Source organism: Microcebus murinus, chromosome 23 (genome assembly GCF_040939455.1).
Source record: "Microcebus murinus isolate Inina chromosome 23, M.murinus_Inina_mat1.0, whole genome shotgun sequence".
NCBI classification, from domain to species: Eukaryota; Metazoa; Chordata; class Mammalia; order Primates; family Cheirogaleidae; genus Microcebus; species Microcebus murinus.
In genome coordinates, this window is record NC_134126.1 from 31,470,280 (window position 1) to 31,489,781 (window position 19,502).

At 58.0% G+C, this 19,502-nt stretch overlaps 1 protein-coding gene across 2 annotated transcripts in view; it reads right to left on the minus strand.

Moving 5' to 3' along the window:
- Positions 1-19,502, minus strand: part of NAV1 (neuron navigator 1) — a 233,120-nt gene that overhangs the window by 87,027 nt on the left and 126,591 nt on the right. For both annotated transcript variants that reach the window (XM_075996964.1, XM_075996963.1), the window contains exon 5: positions 3,260-3,362. In XM_075996964.1, the coding sequence (XP_075853079.1) occupies positions 3,260-3,362 (103 nt within the window). The remainder of the gene's footprint in view (positions 1-3,259; positions 3,363-19,502) is intronic.

Here is a 19,502-nt window from a genome sequence, read left to right on the forward strand (position 1 = left end):
AGTAGCTGGGACTATAGGCGTGCACCACCATGCCTGGCTAATTTTCTCTCTATATATATATTTTTAGTTGGCCAATTAATTTCTTTCTATTTATAGTAGAGATGGAGTCTCACTTTTGCTCAGGCTGGTTCCGAACTCCTGACCTCGAGCAATCCTCCCGCCTCGGCCTCCCAGAGAGCTAGGATGACAGGCGTGAGCCACCGCGCCCAGCCAGATCCTCAGTTCTTGACTTCCAGCCCTGCACCCACCCTCCGGCTTCCCCTCTCTGGGGAGAACAGAGTTTCATTTCCCTCGAGTCTCGTCTCTGACCCACACTCTCCCGGCTCGGGGAGATGAACCGGAACAAACAGAGGAAGCAGCACAGGAGTAAAGGTTTCCGAGAAGGAATCGAATCTAGAGTTATCCCGTGAGTTCCTGGTGAGAACAGCCTTGTGGGAGCACTCGCGGACTGCAGGCTCCTCAAGGGGAGAGTGGGCTTTGTTCTGAGGGGTCGGCGCCCAGCGCTGGGCCTGGCACTCCCTCCAAGCATGCCGAGTGCAGGACCCGCCCTAGTTAGCCTGGGCGACTCTAGCAGGGGCCTCCCTCTCCCCAGCCTCAGTGGCTCCTTCCCAGGGAATGTGCAGATATCCTGCCCACTCCCAGGGCTGAGGGAAGGGCTCATGGATGGAAACCCCTTAAAGGGATAAAAGAGGCCGGGCACAGTGGCTCATGCCTGTCATTCTAGCGCTTTGGGAGGCTGAGGCAGGAGGATCAGTTGAGGCCAGGAGTTTGACAAAACCAGCCTGAGCAACACAGTGAGACTCCATCTCTACAAAAAATAGAAAAACTAGCTAGGCGTTAGGGTTAGGGTTAGGGCTTGTAGCACTAGCTACTTGGGAGGCTGAGGCAGGAGGATCGCTTGAGCCCAGGAGTTTGAGGTTGCTGTGAGCTAGGCTGACACCATGGCACTCTAGCCTGGGCAGCAGAGTGAGACCCTGTCTCAAAAAAAAAAAAAAAGTACAAAGTAAAAGAGCCATAAAAAGCGAGGGAATCACTCTTTTGTCTTGGCTACGGAAGCGTGGCACAGGAAGAGCATAAACCAAAGCCTAAGAGAGGAAGTGGCTGCGGGTCCGCAGTAAACAGAGAAGCCAGCTTCAGGGCTCTGGGTCCCCATAAAGGAGACAGAAGCCAGAGGCCTGAGGCTCAGTTCCCCAACCAGTCAGCTTTATATTTTTATTTTTTTTGAGACAGAGTCTCACTTTGTTGCCCAGGCTAGAGTGAGTGCCGTGGCGTCAGCCTAGCTCACAGCAACCTCACACTCCTGGGCTCAAGCAATCCTCCTGCCTCAGCCTCCCGAGTAGCTGGGACTACAAGGCATGCGCCACCACGCCCGGCTAATTTTTTCTACATATATTAGTTGGCCAATTAATTTCTTTCTATTTACAGTAGAGACGGGGTCTCGCTCTTGCTCAGGCTGGTCTCGAACTCCTGACCTTGAGCAATCCGCCCTCCTCGGCCTCCCAGAGTGCTAGGAGTACAGGCGTGAGCCACCGCGCCCGGCCCAACCAGTCCGCTTTGTGCAAAAGGCCCTGGGCCTCCATTTCCTCTCCAGAAGGAGAAAACAGCAGCACCTGCCTGGGGTCACGCTGCTATGCTTAGTGTGGGCTGAGGGCTGGAGCCCAGAGTCATTGGCACCAGCGGCTGGAGCTGCAACCTCTGCCCTTCCCCTGCGAGTGACTCATCTGGGGTGTGACCCTCTCCGCAACTAAGCACTTTCTGGCTTCTTTGGCGTGAGACTGAGATGGGTGACCTGGCGCTGAGAGATGTTCCAACAACTTCCCTGGATGGGGGAAGGAAGATGTTCAAGGTGTCACTCACTGGGCCCCTACACTGGTGAGCCAAGCTGGGCACGCGCCCGGCTCCAGTTAGGGCTCCTGCCCAGGGCTGCGAGGGACAGAGGTGGGGGACAGATGGAAGGAGGCCTGTGCCCAGCCATCCATGCTTCTTCTTGAATCCCCTGGTCACCTCCTGTTCAGCAGCCAGGGTCCCACTGGCCTGAGCAGAGATAACCCCAGAGAGAAGCTCTGACCTGTCTTGTCATATAAAAGGTTCTAGATGGCTGGGAGTGCAGGGCTGAGATGGGGCACGGGTGGGGGTGTGGGAGTAGTGCAAGGAAGGAGAAGGATGCTCTAAATAGGAAGAACTAGAGCTGGTGGACAAAAGCTGCTGGAGACCGAGTGCAGAGTGCAGTTCCACACCGTGGTCGCTGTAAACCCACAATGCACTGGGAGGCTTGAAAGGTAGTGAGTTCTCCGTCATTGGAGGTATGTAAATGTGTCTGGATACAACTTGGTCTGGCCACACACTGGGCTAAGAAAAGCCCTTTTCCATTGCCCCTATGTCCCAACTTTGCTCTCAACTTTCCAACCCCAGGATGTGGGGAGGAATCTACCTCCAGTCCAACTGGGGGGGCTTCCTATCCCTCACGCAGCCTTTCTGCTCCACACCCCCCACGATTTCCCAATCCTGGCTGTCTGCTCTCCCTCCTTCTGTCCCCGGAGCTTAGCCCAGCCCTCTGCCCCCCTGGAGCTGACAGCATGAGCTCATCCGGGCAGCCCCAGGAGCCTGCAGGGGAAATTCTGAGTCACGGCAGAGGCTGCGGCCAGGACGCTGCTGGTCGGGGTGGGGCGAGTGCCCCCAGCAGCTGGAGGGGGTGGGAGCTCTGCCAGGCCTGGGCTGGAGGGACCCCGAGCACGGAGCTGGGGTGACACTTGTGGGCCCCGCTGAGCACTCAGGCTTCCCCCAGTGGCTGCTGGAAAAGGCCGGAGGGCACCTAAGTGACAGAGGGCAGAGACCCAGGGGTCGAGTAAGGCAGTGAGTCCGGAACCCCAGAACTAGGAAACTGCGGCAGGAGCGGAGCACGCAGTGAAACCGCGGCTGGCGGATGAGGAGACTGAGGTCTAGGGAGGGAAAGTGAGCATCGAAATCGCACGCCCAGCTGTGGCGGCTCCGGCTTCAGCCCCTCTGCTGGCGATTCTCAAACTGATTTGCTTAAACGAAACTGAAGGCTCAAGCCCAGCAGACACAAAGCAGAGCTGGGCCGCTTTTGTCGAGATGACTCGACTTCCCCTCTCCCTTCAGCGGTGGCTCCGTGGGGCTCGGACAACCTGTGCGCCCAGCAGGCCACCCGGTGACCTGCCGCGCCCACGCAGAGGTGCCGAGGTTGGGGGAGAGGACGAGGGGGGCAGAGGGCATGACCCCCTCTGCAGCTGGAGCTCACCTGTGAGTCACCTGGGACCCTCGCAGGCTGGACATGGTCTCTTCCAGGTTCTGACGAAGATCCAGGACATTCTGCACTGTCCTCTTCCTCTGGGACTCTGGGTCTGGAGGGAGGGAAGGGGGAGCTGGATGAGTGGACAGGACTAGGGTCAGCCAAGGGGAGGCTGACCACGTCCCCAGGCGCGGTAGTCACCGCTCTCCTTCCCCAAAGACGGCCGGCGGCAGAGTGGGCCTCCCACAGCCCCTGACCACGAGCCCTGGAGCCCTCTGAAGCCCAGCCCCACGGCCTTCTGCGCGGTGCACTCCTCTCGGACCCCAAGGAACTGCCTCCCTCCCTGGCTTTGTCTTGCCCGCTCCTCACGGCGGGGGCACAGGCAAGCCCTCCCATCGAGGAGATCAGCTAGAACATCTGCCCGAGCCCCCCTCCCCTGGTGTGCTGGTCAACGTTCAACTACTGGCTCCCGACACCCTGCTGTGCAGTGTTTGCCAATCTCTGTGGTGTAAATACTCCTGCCACGGCCACGGCCAGTCCACCAACACGATGTCACTGACCACAAGGTCAGGAAGAGATGCTAACAGTCGGCTCGGAGGAGCTGATACCAGCTGGCTTCGGCACACCGGAGCCGACTGGTAGCAGCTGGGACCGCTCTCTGGGGTCAGGGAGGACAGTTCAGATTCAGCCCCCTGCCGGGGAGGTGGCTGGTGGGGAGGAGGAGGGGATGGGCAGTCATTTTTTGGAACCAGGACTGAGCTCTGGGCAGTCCCCGCACAAATGGTGCAGTCCTCAGTGAGGAGGGCACGTGGGTGTGGCCCCGTCCGCGGACTCCTAAGTGACCAGGGATCACTTTATCCAACCTCGGTTTCCAAGCGGGGTGACATCAGCCCAGACAGGTGAGCACTGACAACAGCAAACAGAGACTTTCCCCACCTCCTTTCCAGGGTAAAAATGACATCCCAGTGACCAAGTGGTGCCTGAGCAGGAAGGAACTCGAAGAACTTTCTCCTTCCTTCCTTCAATCCATCCGATAAGTTTTTGTCAAACACACACTTTGTGTCGGTCCCCACAGCAGACCCTAGGGACAGCAACGAAGAGGTCCCGCCCCGTGGCTCATCTCTCACTGGGGGACCTACAGCCACTGAACCCAGCCAAAGCCCCCAGTGCCACCCTGAAGGACAATCTGCAGGAGAGCCAGGGACCGAGTAAAAAAGATGCCAGTGAGACGACAGAGAAACCCCGAGAACTCTGGCTCTGCAGGCTGCTTCCCGCCCACCCCGTCCCCAACTCTCCGCATAGGGAACATTGCTGAATCCCTTCAAGAGGTTTTTTCCCCCCAACACTGGGCTGCCTGATTGTCTCGTGGGCGGAGGAAGGAGAGGCAGGGAGGGGCGGGCGGGGAACAGGCTGCCCTGTGCTGTCCAGGGCCTCTGGGCACCTTTTCTGAGAACCAGCTCCACACCCAGGCCCGGCCACCTCTCCTGTCCCCTCCCTCTGCTCACGGTCAGCGCCGTGTGCAGGCTCCGTGCGGGGGCGAGGAGCAGGCATGAACGGCAGGCGTCCGTGCCAGGGGCCTGAGCTCTGGCTCCAGCCCTGGCATCGCCTCCGTGGCTGCCTGTTTATCCTGGCCTGGCGTCACCTGGTAAGCCGTTCCGTGGCTTCAACCGAAGGCTTGGCGCGGGGCACTGACACGGTCAGAAAGGGAACACGTATACTTCAAAGAGTGGTTCTCAAATGCCTACGTGGGGACCAGGAACACGGTGCCAAGGTGTGGGTTTCTGGGCCAGGGTGATGCTGCCTTTCTGTGGGTTTGGCAGGGATGAGGGACGGGCACAGACATCTCCAAGGGGTGCACATTCCCAAGGAGGAGGGTGACCGAGAGTAACCCAGAGCCCTCCGTGTGCGCCAGGCCCTTTGCACGCGTCCTCTGCTCGAATCCGTGCGGCATTCTAGGAGACTTGTGCTGCTGTCCCACTTTGCAGATGAGAGAACCGAGAAACAAGTGAGCTGCCCAAGGTCACACACACGCCTAGCGTGTAGCACAGGCAGAGCTGAGCCCAGGAGGAAACTCGTATTTGTTCTGACATGTCACTAGCATCAAGCACAAGTCACTGTGCACAGAAGGTGCTTAGTGAACACCTTAAGAATGGGTGAACACTTACCGCAATTTTTAAAAATTCAACAAAATATGTTTCAAAAGTGGATGGATACATGTCGCACGAGGAAAATGTCTTTTGTTTTGTTTTTAAAAGAAAAATGTTCATGCCACACCGGCCTCGGGAGGGTCACCCTGCATTCCCTAGTGATCCGGGCCCTGGGACATAGAGCAGGGTGGTAGGAGCCGAGATCTGAATGCCCCAGTGGTGACAACGGAAGAGACACATTGCTACTTCTCATGACACCAGTCACTGTGCCCTCTCTCCCCTTATCTCCTCCTAAAAAAAGACCCCCGCCCCCGCCCCTACCTCACTCCCATGTCAGCGGAGTGTGGCGGGATTGCCTCACAGTCTCCTAGACTGGCCAAACATCAGAGCCACGGGGTCCTGGGAAGTGGCTCAGTCCATCCCTGTCACTGGAGGGACGGGAGGCTGAGGTCGAGGGAGGGGGTGACTTGCCGGAGGTCACTAAGGGAAGAACACCTGACTCCAGGCAGCTTCCCCCAGGTGCAGATTGGGGGCACGCAGGGGAGGGGCTTAGGACAGAGCTTGATCTGCTTGGGGGGTGGCCAGGACCTGCTCCCAGCCCTAAGGTGGAGATGGGGCTACACCCGAAAGCGCCCCCTCTGTGCCCCAGCAGTGTCCCCTGGTGGCCATCTTGGGCATGACACTCTGCTTCTTCTCCAAGGCTCAGCGCCGTGGGTCTGGTGGGTGGGGGCTCCTGAGAAGCCCAGCTGTCCTCCTCACCCTCGCGTGACAGACAGACACATTCCTGGGGGTGTGCAGCGCAGCCCCAGGCCAAGAAGATTTAATGCATCTGCAGGGAAGGCCTCTGCAGCTGGAGGGGCTGCAGACACGTTGCCTAAGTTGGGGGGTGGGGGGCAACTTGACATTTACACCCATGACCCTGAAGGTGAATGTTTACATGTGTAGCTTAACAATATGAGCAAGTTGCATTTGCAAGAGAATTTATGTCACCTCTCACAGTGTCCTTCACCTTCCCGCACCTCCATCCCCAACTCGGATAACTAAGTTTCTCCCGTTTCTCACCTTGTCCCCCAACAGTGAGGATCAGGAATGGGGAGAAGGTATTTGAGGCACATTTGTGATGACAAGAACCTTAAAGTTCAATGATTTGTTTTACTGGCTAAGTCAAATGTCTGGGCTGGGCCAGGCACAGTGGCTCACATCCGTAATCCTAGCACTCTGGGAGTCCAAGGCAGGAGGAGTGCCTGAGCTCAGGCATTCGAGACCAGCCTGAGCAAGAGTGATATCCCGTCTCTACTAAAAATAGAAAAAATTAGCCCACCTAGCAGTCCCAGCTATGCGGGAGGCTGAGGCAGGAGGATCACCTGAGCCCAGGAGTTTGAGGTTGCTGTGAGTTATGTTGATGCCACTGCATTCTAGCCCGGGAGTAAAAAGCAAGACTCTCTCTCAAAAAAAAAAAAAAGTCTGGTCTGGGTGTGGGGTCAGCGTAGAGGACAAAATAGAGCCCAGGTGTGGCAGAGATGAAGGAGTCTGGTGGCCCATCTCCTCCTTCAGTATCCCTCAGTCTGGGACGTGCTCAGAGCAGTCCAGCCTACGTGGCAGCTTTGTGCAAATTAGAACAAGGTACTCTGCAGGCTGGCCCGGCTCTGGCCAGGCCCACGCTCTGGCTAGCAGAGTGCACCTTCCCCCTTCACTGGACGCCAGCCCAGGACAATCCCCCCACTCCACACATACACAGTCTTATGCTGAGGGCCTGGGCGTGCCGCTCTCTCCATGCCTACAGAACAAGGCCCAGCTGCAGGAGTGGAGTGTGCATAGACAAGCGGGGTTGGCGGGAGGCCAGGTGGGCTCCTAGCAGTCCCGGGGGGACACCGAGGTCTGCGAGGGGAGCTGAGGATGTTATCCCGGGCTGCTCTTCCAAGCCGTTCCCTGAGCATGCAGCAACCCGGGAGGATGTGTGTGCTCTGCAGGCCCAGAGGAGATGCAAGAGTCTCCCCCAACCCAGCCATCACCATGGCAACTCACAGTCGCCGCAAACGGCAGCCTCCTCCCAGCATGCACTCGGGCATCTGCAGGATAGGGTGTGTTTCTTTCTGCACACTGTTGGCTCTTACACAGGACCACAGAGAGCATCCTGTCCGCATCAAGAGTCTTTGGGGCAAGGACTGGCAATCAAATATACTGGACACACACACACACACACACACACACACACACACAAATGCAAATAACGCCCAGCTACTGAATGTTTGAAACAAGGCATTTTCCATGTTATTTAATTTCAGCTAGAAGATTCTTCACGAGTTTGTCTGATTCCAAAGCCTCTGCCCTTTCCACTAAAATGCAGTGCCTCAAAATACACAGACCTACTTCCAGACACACACCCTTACTTGTGGTCCAGGCTGGAGTTTGTAGAGGCCCTCGTGTGGCTCTGCAATTCTGCAGACGTTTGCACGGAGAGATTTACGCGACCTGCCTCCCATTGAAGGGGAGGGAGAAAGAACACTAAAAAGATGCTAGAGGAAAAGAGGCGACTTAACCTAGAGAAGGAATGGCCCGGGGTGCTCTGGGAGGATGACGGTACACAGGGTCCCCCAATCAGCTCCAACGTCAGAACAGGAGAAACCGGCTTCGCCAGGACCACGAGCTCACTGACACCAAGACACTGAGACACCCGGGCAAACTGACGGCGTGGTGTAGCGGCAAGAACATAGCTCTTACCATCAGAAAGACCCGAGTTTCAGGTCCTGGCACTGTCCCTTCCTAGCTTGTTTGACCTTGAAGAAGTCATCTCACCTTACTGCAGTTTTACCCCTCTGTAAAATGGGGAGAGAAGTGATACCCAGTTGGTAGGGTCGTTGTGAGGCTCGAAGAGCTAATTCACTGCCATGCTTTAGAGCATGGTGCCTGGCTCACAGTAGGTGCTCTATAGATGGTGGCTCTATAGATGGAAGGCACAGAGGGGTGGGTGAGCACACTCAGCTGGCGCTGGAGCTGGCTCCCTGTCTCTTTCATTTGCAGACGTGTCCCTGCTGGGTGCAGCTCAGACGGACTCTACATTCTCCTCTGAGCCCTCACTCTGGCTGGGTGAGGCCCTCACACCTGAGCTGGGGGTGGACGTGATAGTAACAAAACCTTGTCTCTGTGTCAGCAGGCCTGACTGTCCCCCCCTTACCGTAGTGACACTACATCTTCCACCTCTTTCCCTTGGAGCCAGTCTCAGCTGTGGGATGTCCTGACCTCCTCTGGCTAGCAGTCTCCGATCCCAGGTAGCAATGACTGGGGCGTTATTTCCCTCCAGCTGAGCGTAATAGCCCAACAGATTCAGGGAAGTTCAGGAAGCAGGAGGCTCCCAGGGATCCCTCACCCAGCAGCCAAATTTCCCCAAGTTCTACAAAACTTTAATTATTAGCTGACAATTAAGTAAACTGCAGTGACTGCCTGTTGAAATCTTAATTACTTCCACCCATGTTTCAGAGCCCACATTAGTAGTTTAGCCCAGGGCAGAGGCCGCAGAGGACTGGATTTGCACCCTCCTCCTAGACTGGCTTTTGCTGTGAGCGCCTGAGCGAGTGAGTGGGAACCAACAGGAGTGGAGACGTGAGCCAGGAGGAAGGACATTTTCCACCGCTCAGAAAGACCCTCTGCCTTCTCGTTTTATAGGTGGGGGCGGGGGGAACTTATCACTCAGGCCCAGAAAGAGGAAGGGCTTGCCCAGTGCCACCCAGGGCAGGTGTGACTCCTGGCCCAGCCCCACGCTGCGGCCGGCGCTGAAGCACACAGAGGTGTGTCCCAGAGGAGCTGAGCTGCAACATAAGCTAAACACGTGGGATGGCTGGGGACTAGGTCGGCTTAGAAAACCAGGATAGACCAAACGACCCGGAGACCAGAAAGATCACGCAAGCATCAAACACACACACACACCCTCTTTCTCAACAACTTCTAAGAAGAGGAAAAAAAAATCTTTTCTGACCCTACTAGATCTCCAGGGTAAAGTCCAGGTCTTCTCTAAGTTCTGAAATTTGTCACAGTTTGGGCTCCTTGTATAATAGCCCAAATATCATTTTAATAAAAGCCGTTATGGACGCAAGTATCTCTCTAACGAAAAGATTGGCAGCCCTAGCCAGTGGGCCGCTTTCTCCAAATATTTGTTATGACAACTGCAGAAAAACCCTTGGGTATTTTTTTTTTTTAACACATCACAACCAGCGTTTGCTGATGGTCATTTTGTGCTCGCAATAAGTCAAATGTCTTTGGGAATCTGAATCATCTCTATCCCTTTCCTCCTCTCAAGCCTTCAACAATAAGCCTTCAAGCTCCAGCAGAGAGGGCACCGCAGGCCCGTCTCCGCGCACTCTTTGGTCTAACAGTGAATTCCAGGTCTCCCCCCACTGCTCAGAGGTCGGAGGAGGTGGCTTCTGTGGGTTCTTGCAGCCAGCAACCGTGCATCGAGCTCACCACAAAGGCTCAGTCCTGCGGTGTCTCAAGGCACTGAAAATCGACAGGTGACCCCGAGTGCAGTTGTCCTCCGCCCTCAGACAGCGCACGGTAACTGTCCCTACGGCAAGCCCATCCCCTCCCGCTGCCCTTTTCCTCACCATCTGATGCCCCCAGAGCAGACACTATCGGCCCCCACGCCGAGACACCCGACTTCCACGGAGCGTGCAGGCAGGGGACTGTGTATTCTGTTACTAATCCCTCATCCCCCCGCTTAAGTCACAATATTGTCAGAGGCAGTTGTCACCGAACCCCCGCAGCGTGGCACATCTCACACTCCTCGCTGCTGCGCTCTCCGGCTCCCCAGGGGAGCTCCCCGGGTTCTGATCCTCGCCCTGGAGAACCCTGCGCCCTCTCAAATCGGCGAGTGGGCTGAGCTGGAGACCAGGGCTCGGTGGCTCTCCTGCTGTTTGCTGCGTGGGGCCACATGCCCAGAAAGGGCCAGGACTGAAGACGTGACGTGCTGGCCACACGGGTGTGTGAGGCAAGGAAGGAAAGACTAGGAAACAGAAGCCAGTGTGGGGCCAGAAAGAGGCATGCGTGGCCACCCAGCCTGGCACTGCCAGGCAGGTGTCTTTCCAGATCACCTACAGCTTTGATTTCCATTGAGCGAGAAGGCCTAGGCTGGGGACCCTCGGTGAGGTGTGACCACTGGGCTCTGGGCTGAGAACAATCATGAAGCAGGGAGTGTGGGGGAGGCAGCTTAGGACCTGCAAAAAGAGCTCTAGCTTGGGCTTCCTGAGGGCACATGCTAATTAGTTATGGGGCCTTGGGTTAATCACTTCCCCTCTCTGAGCCTCGGTTTCCCTAGCTATAAATAAGGGAGCTGGGTAGAGGATGTTCAAGCTCCTACCAGCTTCGGCGGTCTGCTTCTGTGGTTCTGTACTTGGCTGAAGCCCACATAAGCATCTTTTCTCCCGGAGTGTGTCAAAATGCAGATGCTAGGGTGTTACTCCCGCAGGTTCTGATTCAGCGGCATGGGGATGGGGCCCAGCAATCCCGTCTTTGCCAGCTCCCACCACCGAGGGTGAGGTCACGCGTGATGTCGTGTTTTGGGAACTCCTTAGGTTTTGTTGCACACATGCCACCAGAATGGGATGCCCACCTACAAACCAGGGCTTGACCTCCTGATGCCAGGCAGCCGGGCAGGGCGGCGCTGGCCTTCAGACCAGGTGTGCTCTCTGGGCACAAGTGCACTGTGTGTTCTCTGGGAAAGCCCACTCCTGCTTCCCCCCGGCTTTGGGTACCAGGAGCCACTGTGCACCTGCGTCCTGCTCCGCAGAGGATGCATGGGTCTCTGGGCTTGTTGCTGAGAAGGGCCACCAGGGGGCACTGCGGCTCCCAGCCGGCGATGGCCCCGGGCTGCCGCAGTGCTGGGAGATGAGCAGCTGTCTCCTGCTGGCTACGGCCTGGGCGCAGCCCCCCAGAAGGTCTCTTTCCCTCCGTATTCTGCTTAGCACGACTCCTCTGCCCCTGAGCTCTGTGCACTCCCAGCGCGGACGTCCTCCCGGACGCCAGGCCTGGTGCTCAGGCTGTGCCCCCAGCCTGGGGAACGGCGGAGAGCCTGCAGCTCCTCGGGCAGCGGGAGCAGGGCCTGGCTCCTGGCTCCTGGCTCCCGGCAGCCCGCCCTGGGCTCCGGGCACCGTGGGCCCCACTTGGCAAGCTCAGATTCAGGGCCCACGTTCCAGAGAGGCTCCAGCTGCACTTGGGGCTTCAATGCCCTGGGGAAGTGGATCAGGTTTAAATCCGTGCTCGGGAGGGGGCTCACCTCTGCTCCCCTGCAGCGTTCTTGAGGCAGGCAGCCTGCCTGACCTCCACCCCACCCGCCTGGCCCCTTCTGGGCAGAGCGTGGCAGCCTTTCTCTGCAGCGAGCCGAGGGCAGGAAGGGAACCAAGGGCAACCCCACGCTACGACCCATTCGGGCCACAGCCCGTTACGGGACAGCGCAGCCTTGCTCGGCCCCGTGCACACGTGCAGCCCTGGCGGTGAACCTGGGGACTGGGCTCAGCGTTCCAGGGGAGAGCGACAGCCCCACAGCCGGTCCCTAACATCCAGCTCCGGTATCGCCTTGGGGACGGACCGTCAGGTCACGGGTGGTCAATGCTGAGGGCTGTGGGGCCAGGAGAGGACGCCTGGCCTCGAGCGAGCCCAGTTTGGAAGGAGTGCTAATTTCTAATCCTTCTTCTTTACGCCAAGAAAAAACGCCCCCCTGCCCCATGTCCCTTTGAATGTCGGGCGACAGGATCAGAGAGCGGATTCTTGACCATACTCGGTCTTCTCGCATTCAAAGACTTGGACTCCGGGGCTGGGCTTGGAGGGCAGGCCTCCTGAGGAAGGCGGCCGTCAGTCTCAGCCTGGGGACGTGGCCCTGTGTCCTGACAGGCCCCGACTCCCCTGCCCAGTGACCCTCGGGGTTCAGTGGAAATGGCTTCCATTATCGATGCCGCCCAGACCTTTACGTGACACTCTGCTCGGGAGAAGTGGCTGCTGCTGGGAGCTGGGGGTGGTTGTTATAGCAACAGTGTCCACAGCAGAGAGCACCATCTGAGGCAAGGGGAGGGTGGGGACCGGGTAGGAGAAGTGGGGAGGGGGCTGGGTCCAGGTGTCGGTGACAATTGGAAGAGGCCCCGGGGGATTTCTGGTTGTGACACTAGTAATGTTAGCACTGGCTGACTCTTCTGCAGCGCTGGGTGCCGGGCACTGTTTTAGGAGCTTTACGTATAGTAGGCCACTTAGTCTTCACGACAACCCTCTGAGGCAGTCCAGTTATGATCCCCATTTTACAGATGAGAAAACTGAAGCCCAGGGAGGTAAAGTAAGCTGTCCAAGGAAACACAACAGTACGTGGCAAAGCCAGGATTTGAACCCAGATAGCCTGCCTCTAGAGCTGCATCGTCCAATATTGTAGCCACTAGACAGAGATGGCGAGACATAGAACAGATACAACTCACACACCATAAAATTCACCCTTACAAAAGTGTACAATTCAGTCGTTTTCAGTGCTTTGGCAATATTGTACAACCACCACTACTCTGTAATTCCAGATTTTTATTTTTATTTTTTTTTTTTTTGAGACAGAGTCTCACTCTGTTGCCTGGGCTAGAGTGCCGTGGCGTCAGCCTAGTTAACAGCTACCTCCAACTCCTGGGCTCAAGCGATCCTCCTGCCTCAGCCTCCAAGAGTAGCTGGGACTATAGGCGTGCGCCACCATGCCCGGCTAATTTTTTTCTATATATTTTTAGTTGGCCAATTAATTTCTTTCTATTTTTTTAGTAGAGACGGGGTCTGGCTCTTGCTCAGGCTGGTTTTGAACTCCTGACCTTGAGCGATCCTCCTGCCTTGGCCTCCCAGAGAACTAGGATTACAGGCGTGAGCCACCGCGCCCGGCATCCAGAATATTTTTGCCACTCCAAAAAGCAGCCCCGCACCCATTCGCGGTCATTCCTCAGTCTCCCCTTGCTCCAGCTCCTGGCAGCCACCGACTCCCTTTCTGTCTCTATGGATCTGCCTATTCTGACATTTCACATAAATGTCGTCACACACCATGTGGCCTTTTGTGACCAGCTCCTTCCACTTAGCACAGTGTCTTCAAGGTTCCTCCACGCCGTAGCACGAATCCTTTCATAGCTGAATAATATTCCGTTTTGTGGATATACTGACCTTTTGTTTATCCACTCATTCAGTAGGCATTTGGGTCATCGCCACTTTTGGCCTGTTGTGAATGACGCAGCCATGAAAATTCACGTCCAGGTTCTTATACGGACATTTGTTTTCATTTCTCTTGGACACACGCCTAGGAGTACAGTGCTGGGTCGTATGGTAACTCTATATTTAACATTTTGAGGAGCTGCCAGACTTGTTTCCCAAACTGGCTGCCCCTTTTCCCTCATTCCCACCAGCAGGGCACGAGAGCTCTGGTTTCTGCACATCCTCACTGACACTTGTCATTGTCTTTTTGATCACAGCCATGCTAGTGGGCGTGAAGTGGTATCTCACTGCAGATTCAATCTGCATTTCCCTGATGACTAATGACGCTGAGCATCTTTTATATTTAAATTAATTAAAATTAAATGAAGTTTTAAATTCCGTTCCTCAGTTGCACTCGCCACATTTTAAGCGGTGACACCCACATCATTGCATTGTTGCACCGCTAGAGCCCTCGGGGTTGGTCTGTACGGACGGACGTCACTGGCTCTTTTCCTATAAAGTGTCTGCCTACGGTGTGCTTTCGAGTCCGTTTTACAGACGGGGCCCGTCCTGAGGCTCCTGGGGCCCTGCCACCCAGGCCAGAGTCTTTAGAGGCTTGCCAGAGAAGGAATATTCCAGCTCGCTGCGGAAGAGAACTGGCAGCAAAGGGGAGGGCAGGCTTTTGCCGTTTGCCGCCCCGCACGCTACCCATTCCCACCCCCATGCAGGCCCCATCCCCAGGCCTGCCCCTAAATCCCTGACATCAGTTCCTTTCCCAGAAGCTGCCAGTGGCCAAGTGACAGAAGGCAGCTCCTCTGAAGATGCCACTGCTTTGATGGAAGCAGACCTGCCTGTCGGGGCCCTGCCCGCACCGGAACTCCAGGTGCTGGCCCTTCCCTGAGCTCTGCAGCCCAGGCCTTGCAGTCTTGCCCCGCGTAGGGTACGAAGCCCAGCCGATTCTCCTGGACCTGGCTGCACTGCAGAGAGGGGCGAGTCCAGTGAGCAGACCCGCACGGCCCCTGAAGCACCGATCAGCCGCTCAGATCCTTGGGGGCTGTGCCCCACCCAGCAGCCACCGGCTCCCACCTTGGCCCCTGTCTGCAGGATTCTGATCCCCTGCATAGTGGGGCGTGCCCCTGGGAGCCTGCAGCCAAGAGGCTGGCGTACACAGCTGCGGGCAGGCATCATCAGGGCTGGGGTGGGGGGGGCAGAGCTTCCGTTGGGGACGGACTAGAAAATGGTACAGTGAGGATGGGTTGGGGCAATCAGGGAGGGGCTCCTGGAAGAGGGAGCCACTGATCTGAAACCAAAGGAAGAGAAGGTGGAAACAGGGCAAGTCCCAGGTTGAGGAATGGTACAGCCTAAGCAATGGCTGAGCCACAAGACAGAAGGACTGGCTCTGGGCATTAGATCATGGGAGGTCATGGGACATGGAGTCAGGGAGTCCTGGTCAAATCCCACGAGCCTTGTGGCCTTGGGCAAGGTACTTACCCTCTGTGCCTCGGTTCTCTCACCTGTAAAATGGGGTGACAGCATATAAACTCCCAGAGCTGTTGCTCAGATTTCATCCCTTTCTCCTTCTGGAGGGCAGAGACCTGTCGTTTTCATTCTACATCCCTACACAACACCTCGAATACAATGGCTGCTGCACAGCGGGGGAGGAGGTGTGGTTTTGGGGCGAGAACAGGGTGGAGTGGGAGACACAGCAGACGTGGCAGTGAACCCGCATCAAAAGTCACAGCTGGCACAAGCCCCAGAGGTGGTTTGACAGACAGGGAGACTGAGGTTCCATGGGGTGGCAGTGACGTGGTCAAGATGACGCAGCCTGCTGCTCTCCAAGCACCCAGGGATGGAGGAGGAGAAGGTCAGGCTTTAAGGAGGATTCTGTGGCCAGGCACAGTGGCTCACGCCTGTACTCCTAGCACTCTGGGAGGCCAAGGCGGGAGGATCGCTCAAGGTCAGGAGTTCAAAACCAGCCTGAGCAAGAGTGAGACCCTGTCTCTACTAAATATAGAAAGAAATTAATTGGCCAACTAAAAATATATACAAAAAATTAGTCGGGCATGGCGGTGCATGCCTGTGGTCCCAGCTACTCGGGAGGCTGAAGCAGGAGGATCGCTTGAGCCCAGGAGTTGGAGGTTGCTGTGAGCGAGGCTGACGCCCCGGCACTCTGGCCTGGGCAACACAGTGAGACTCTATCTCCAAAAAATAAAAATAAAAAGGAGGATTCTGAGGGGGGGGGCGAGGTGCAGGCAAGGCAGGCTGTCCGGAAGGGGTGCTCCCGCTGCCTGGGGCCGCTCACACCTCCCTCCTCCCCTGCCCGCCCGGCCTGCACAGCATCTGCTTCTACATCAAAGAGCTGGCGTCTGCCCCGCCTGACTGCCTCCCTGGAGGGCTCTCGTTTCTGGAAACGCCTTCTGTGTCACCGATCCCTTCAACCCTCTGCTGCCCACCACTGGGGACCCGCCGACCCAGCCCATCTGCCACCAGCCTGCCTCCCCACTTCCAGGATGGTCCTACTGCCCACCAAAAGGAGCGGGCTTGGACAAAGGCCGAGGAACGCCCCCCAGGGTCTGGCCGCCAACTGAAGCAAGAAGGAGCTAGGTTAGCTTTAAGAAAGACTTCCAACTTAGAGGGCAGAGAAATCCTACGGCGGTACTTAGGGTTTGCTGAAGAGTCATCACGGAGGGGCCCAGGTTCTCCGAGGCAGGAGGGAAGGGAGAGGAAAGGAGACGGCTTTTCCTGAGTGTGTTCTACGTGCCCAGCAGGGTGCCAAACACGGGACTTTCTGTCCTTGTAACAGAGCAACCCGGCGGGGAGGGGGTAAGCATAACTACCCCCTGTTATAGATGCTTGGCTCAGAGAGGTCAATTAACTCCCTGAAGTCACACAGCTTGTGTAGGTGGTATGGCAGGGATCTGAACCCCAGTGTGATCTGAAGTCCGTGCTTTTTCCAAAGCAGATTATAAAATGACAACAAAGGCGACATGGCTGGACACCAGCAGGCCCTTCCTGACGGACGTGCTAGAATCCCGCGCCCCGCAGACCACAGGATGGGGCCCGTCCTCACTACGGAATGAATGGGACTCGGGACTGCCAGAGAGCAGAGGAGGGCCGGGCCCCAGGCCAGGCCACGCATTTCCCCCCCTCCAGGACTTGGGGCCGCCAGCCAGCCCGCCCGCCCGGCCCTGCTGGCAGCCACCACTCCCGTCCAGCACTTCCTCGAGGGAGCCCCCCACCCCCCTGCTCGGCTTTGTCCCAGCTCTGAAACCTGTAAAGCTTCTGGCCACGGAGAACCTTCCTAGAGCGTCTGGCAGGCAGGTTGGGCCGCCTGCTTGCCAAGACCGATGGCTGTTCCCTGCTGCCTCATCAGATCATCCGGAATTCTCTTCCGTCCAGGTCCAACGCAGGAGCCTGGGAACCGGCTGCAGCCAAAAGCAGAGCTTCAGCATCACTCCCCCGGCCCCCATGGGTAGCACACGCTGGGACTGGAGGGTCCCACTCCCATGCTCTCCTGCCCTGCCCTGCCCCCAAGCATGCCCATGTTTCTGGAAGGGTGCCCAGAAGCAAGCTGTTCAGCCTTCCTAGGCCTCAGTTTCTCCTTCTTCGGGAAAGAATGAACCCCCTTCCTGCTCTCCTGAGAGTGGAGGAAGGCGTGTGAAGGGGACCGGCCAGGGCGTGCGCAGGAGCCTGCGTCCCGGCAGCCTGAGCCCCAGCTGCGGTCGGGTGGCAGGGCGGGGGCTGCTCTGGAGGCCTCTGGCCCCCCGTTAAGTGGGGTTCAGGAAGGCACAGGAGGAGGCCATGCAGTGGAGGTGGGGGAAGGCCTGGTAGGCAGCAGGCCTTCCTTCTCCCAGCTCTGGCTCCAGCCCTCTGGGGCCCGCACACAGCCACGGTGGCCCCGGTCCTGTGCTGCAGTCACCAGGCACCCTACGGTGTGTCACCCTTTGAATGGGGCCAAACTCCCAGGAAGAAAAGTCCCCAGAGAGACTTTCCAGGTCTGCCGAGCTACAGAGCCACACCTGAGTGCGGCGACAACACAGCCTTCCAGCAGAGAGCCCGACCGCCGCCCCCCACCCCCCAGCTGGCCAAACGTGCTGGGGGGCTCTGGGAAGAACCCAGAGTGGCTTCCTTCTGTCTGTGCGGCAGGGCAGGGGTGGGGCGCGGGAGAGAGCCCCACTCTGTGTGCTGAGAAAGGTTCGGCTCGGACCAAGCAGCACGCACAGGGCAAAGGTGAAGTGCGGGCCCCTACGCCCAGGTCACTGGCCACGACAGCACTACGGAGAGCGTCCTCGGCGCACGTGCGGCGTGAGGGGCCCTGCCCTGCGTGTCACCTGCCTCGTCTTCCACCCTGACCCCACGCAGGGGGCAAGAGGCCTGAGCACGGGACAGGCTGGCCCTGGGGCCACTTGAGGGCTGGGCCAAGGCCGGCTGGGGGAGACTGGCCGGAGGAGAGAGAGGACGAGAGAAAGGAGCACCTAGGGCCCGGCCAATCCCACTTCCTGGATGCACAGACCCTATGGCAGGATTCATCTCCTCCGTCCCTCTGCCTCCGGAAGCAAGGAGGCGAACTCTCACTGCACGCCTACTGTGCGCCGGGCGTTCCACACCCATCGCGTCACGTGAGCCCCACGGCAGCCCTGTGAGGCAGATACCCTGGCAGCTCGCTTGGCAGCGGAAGGGACCGATAAGCAATTTGCTTTAGGTCTCGGCTACAGAGCGGCGGGGCTGGGACTAGAACCCGGCCTCTCTGTCTCCAGCTCCGGGCTCTTCCGTCCCCAGCGCCGCTCTGGCGACGGCCGCCCGCCAGCGCCTGTCAATGAATAAGCAGCTGAACAGAGCACAGCGCCCGCAGAGCAGACTCCTGGCTATTTATGGCTCTCCCGATTCACGTCTCCTCTTTGTCACTGGCACGTACCTATTCTTAGGGACACTGCTGACCACCCTCGGGCGCCGGCCTCCCAGGGCTCACCCTCCTGCCCCTGCGGCCGGGGCTGGTGGTCCTGGCCGAGTGCTCCCCGCACAGGGTCCCAGCCCTTCTCCGGGCGAGAGGCCCCAGCAGCTGGTGACCCCTGCCCCCGCCCTCCCCAGGGTCATCTATCTTTAATGAGCTGGAGGACGCAGAGGGGGCACCCCGGCTCAGAAGGAGGGAAGAGGGAAGGGACGGGAAATCGGCTGCCCATGCCGAGCTCTGGCTCCAGGTAGCACTTAGTTTCCTTCGGTCAGAGAACAAAAGGAATCTCTTGGCCCTCAAGGTTCCCCCGGCCTTTGCTCTCACTTCCTCTGGGCCCCTGTGCCCCAACTGGGAGGGTCCCCGGTGATGACTGGGGCTGCTGGTCTCCTGCCGCTGCTCTTCCTGCTCAGCACCCTCCTCTGCTCCGCACTGACTGGCGGTTGCCATGGGAACAGCGGGCTAAGGCTTCGCTCTTGGGGACAGGCACTGAGCAGAGTCTTGACTGAATTGATGTCTGTGTGTGTCCCCTCCCCCACCAGGAAGCCAAACTGGGGAACATGCTGGGGAGAGAGAATTTTGCACGGGGGACACCAAGCGCTGGCTGGAGGCTGGGGGATGGCTCGGGTGGCTTCGGACTGGACCTTCCCCCAGCCCCCAGCCCGTGACCCCATCCGTGCAACCAACCCTGGGCCTCTGCAATATGAGACTTCAGTATCTCTCAGACGACAGCCGAGGCTCTGGCCTGGCATGCAAGACCCTCTGCGACACATTTTTGGGGTGCTCTTGCTTTATTTCCCTACGTATTCCCTCCACTCATTCAGGCTGGCCTGTCACGGCCTCCCACCACCGCATCTGAGCTCGGGCCGTCCCTCCCGCTGCTCCCATCCGAAGGGCCTTCCCTGCTGGGGGGCTTCTCCCCAGCCCTCAGGGCTGCGTTCGGCAGCCCTCCTCCACGAAGCCTCCCCTGACC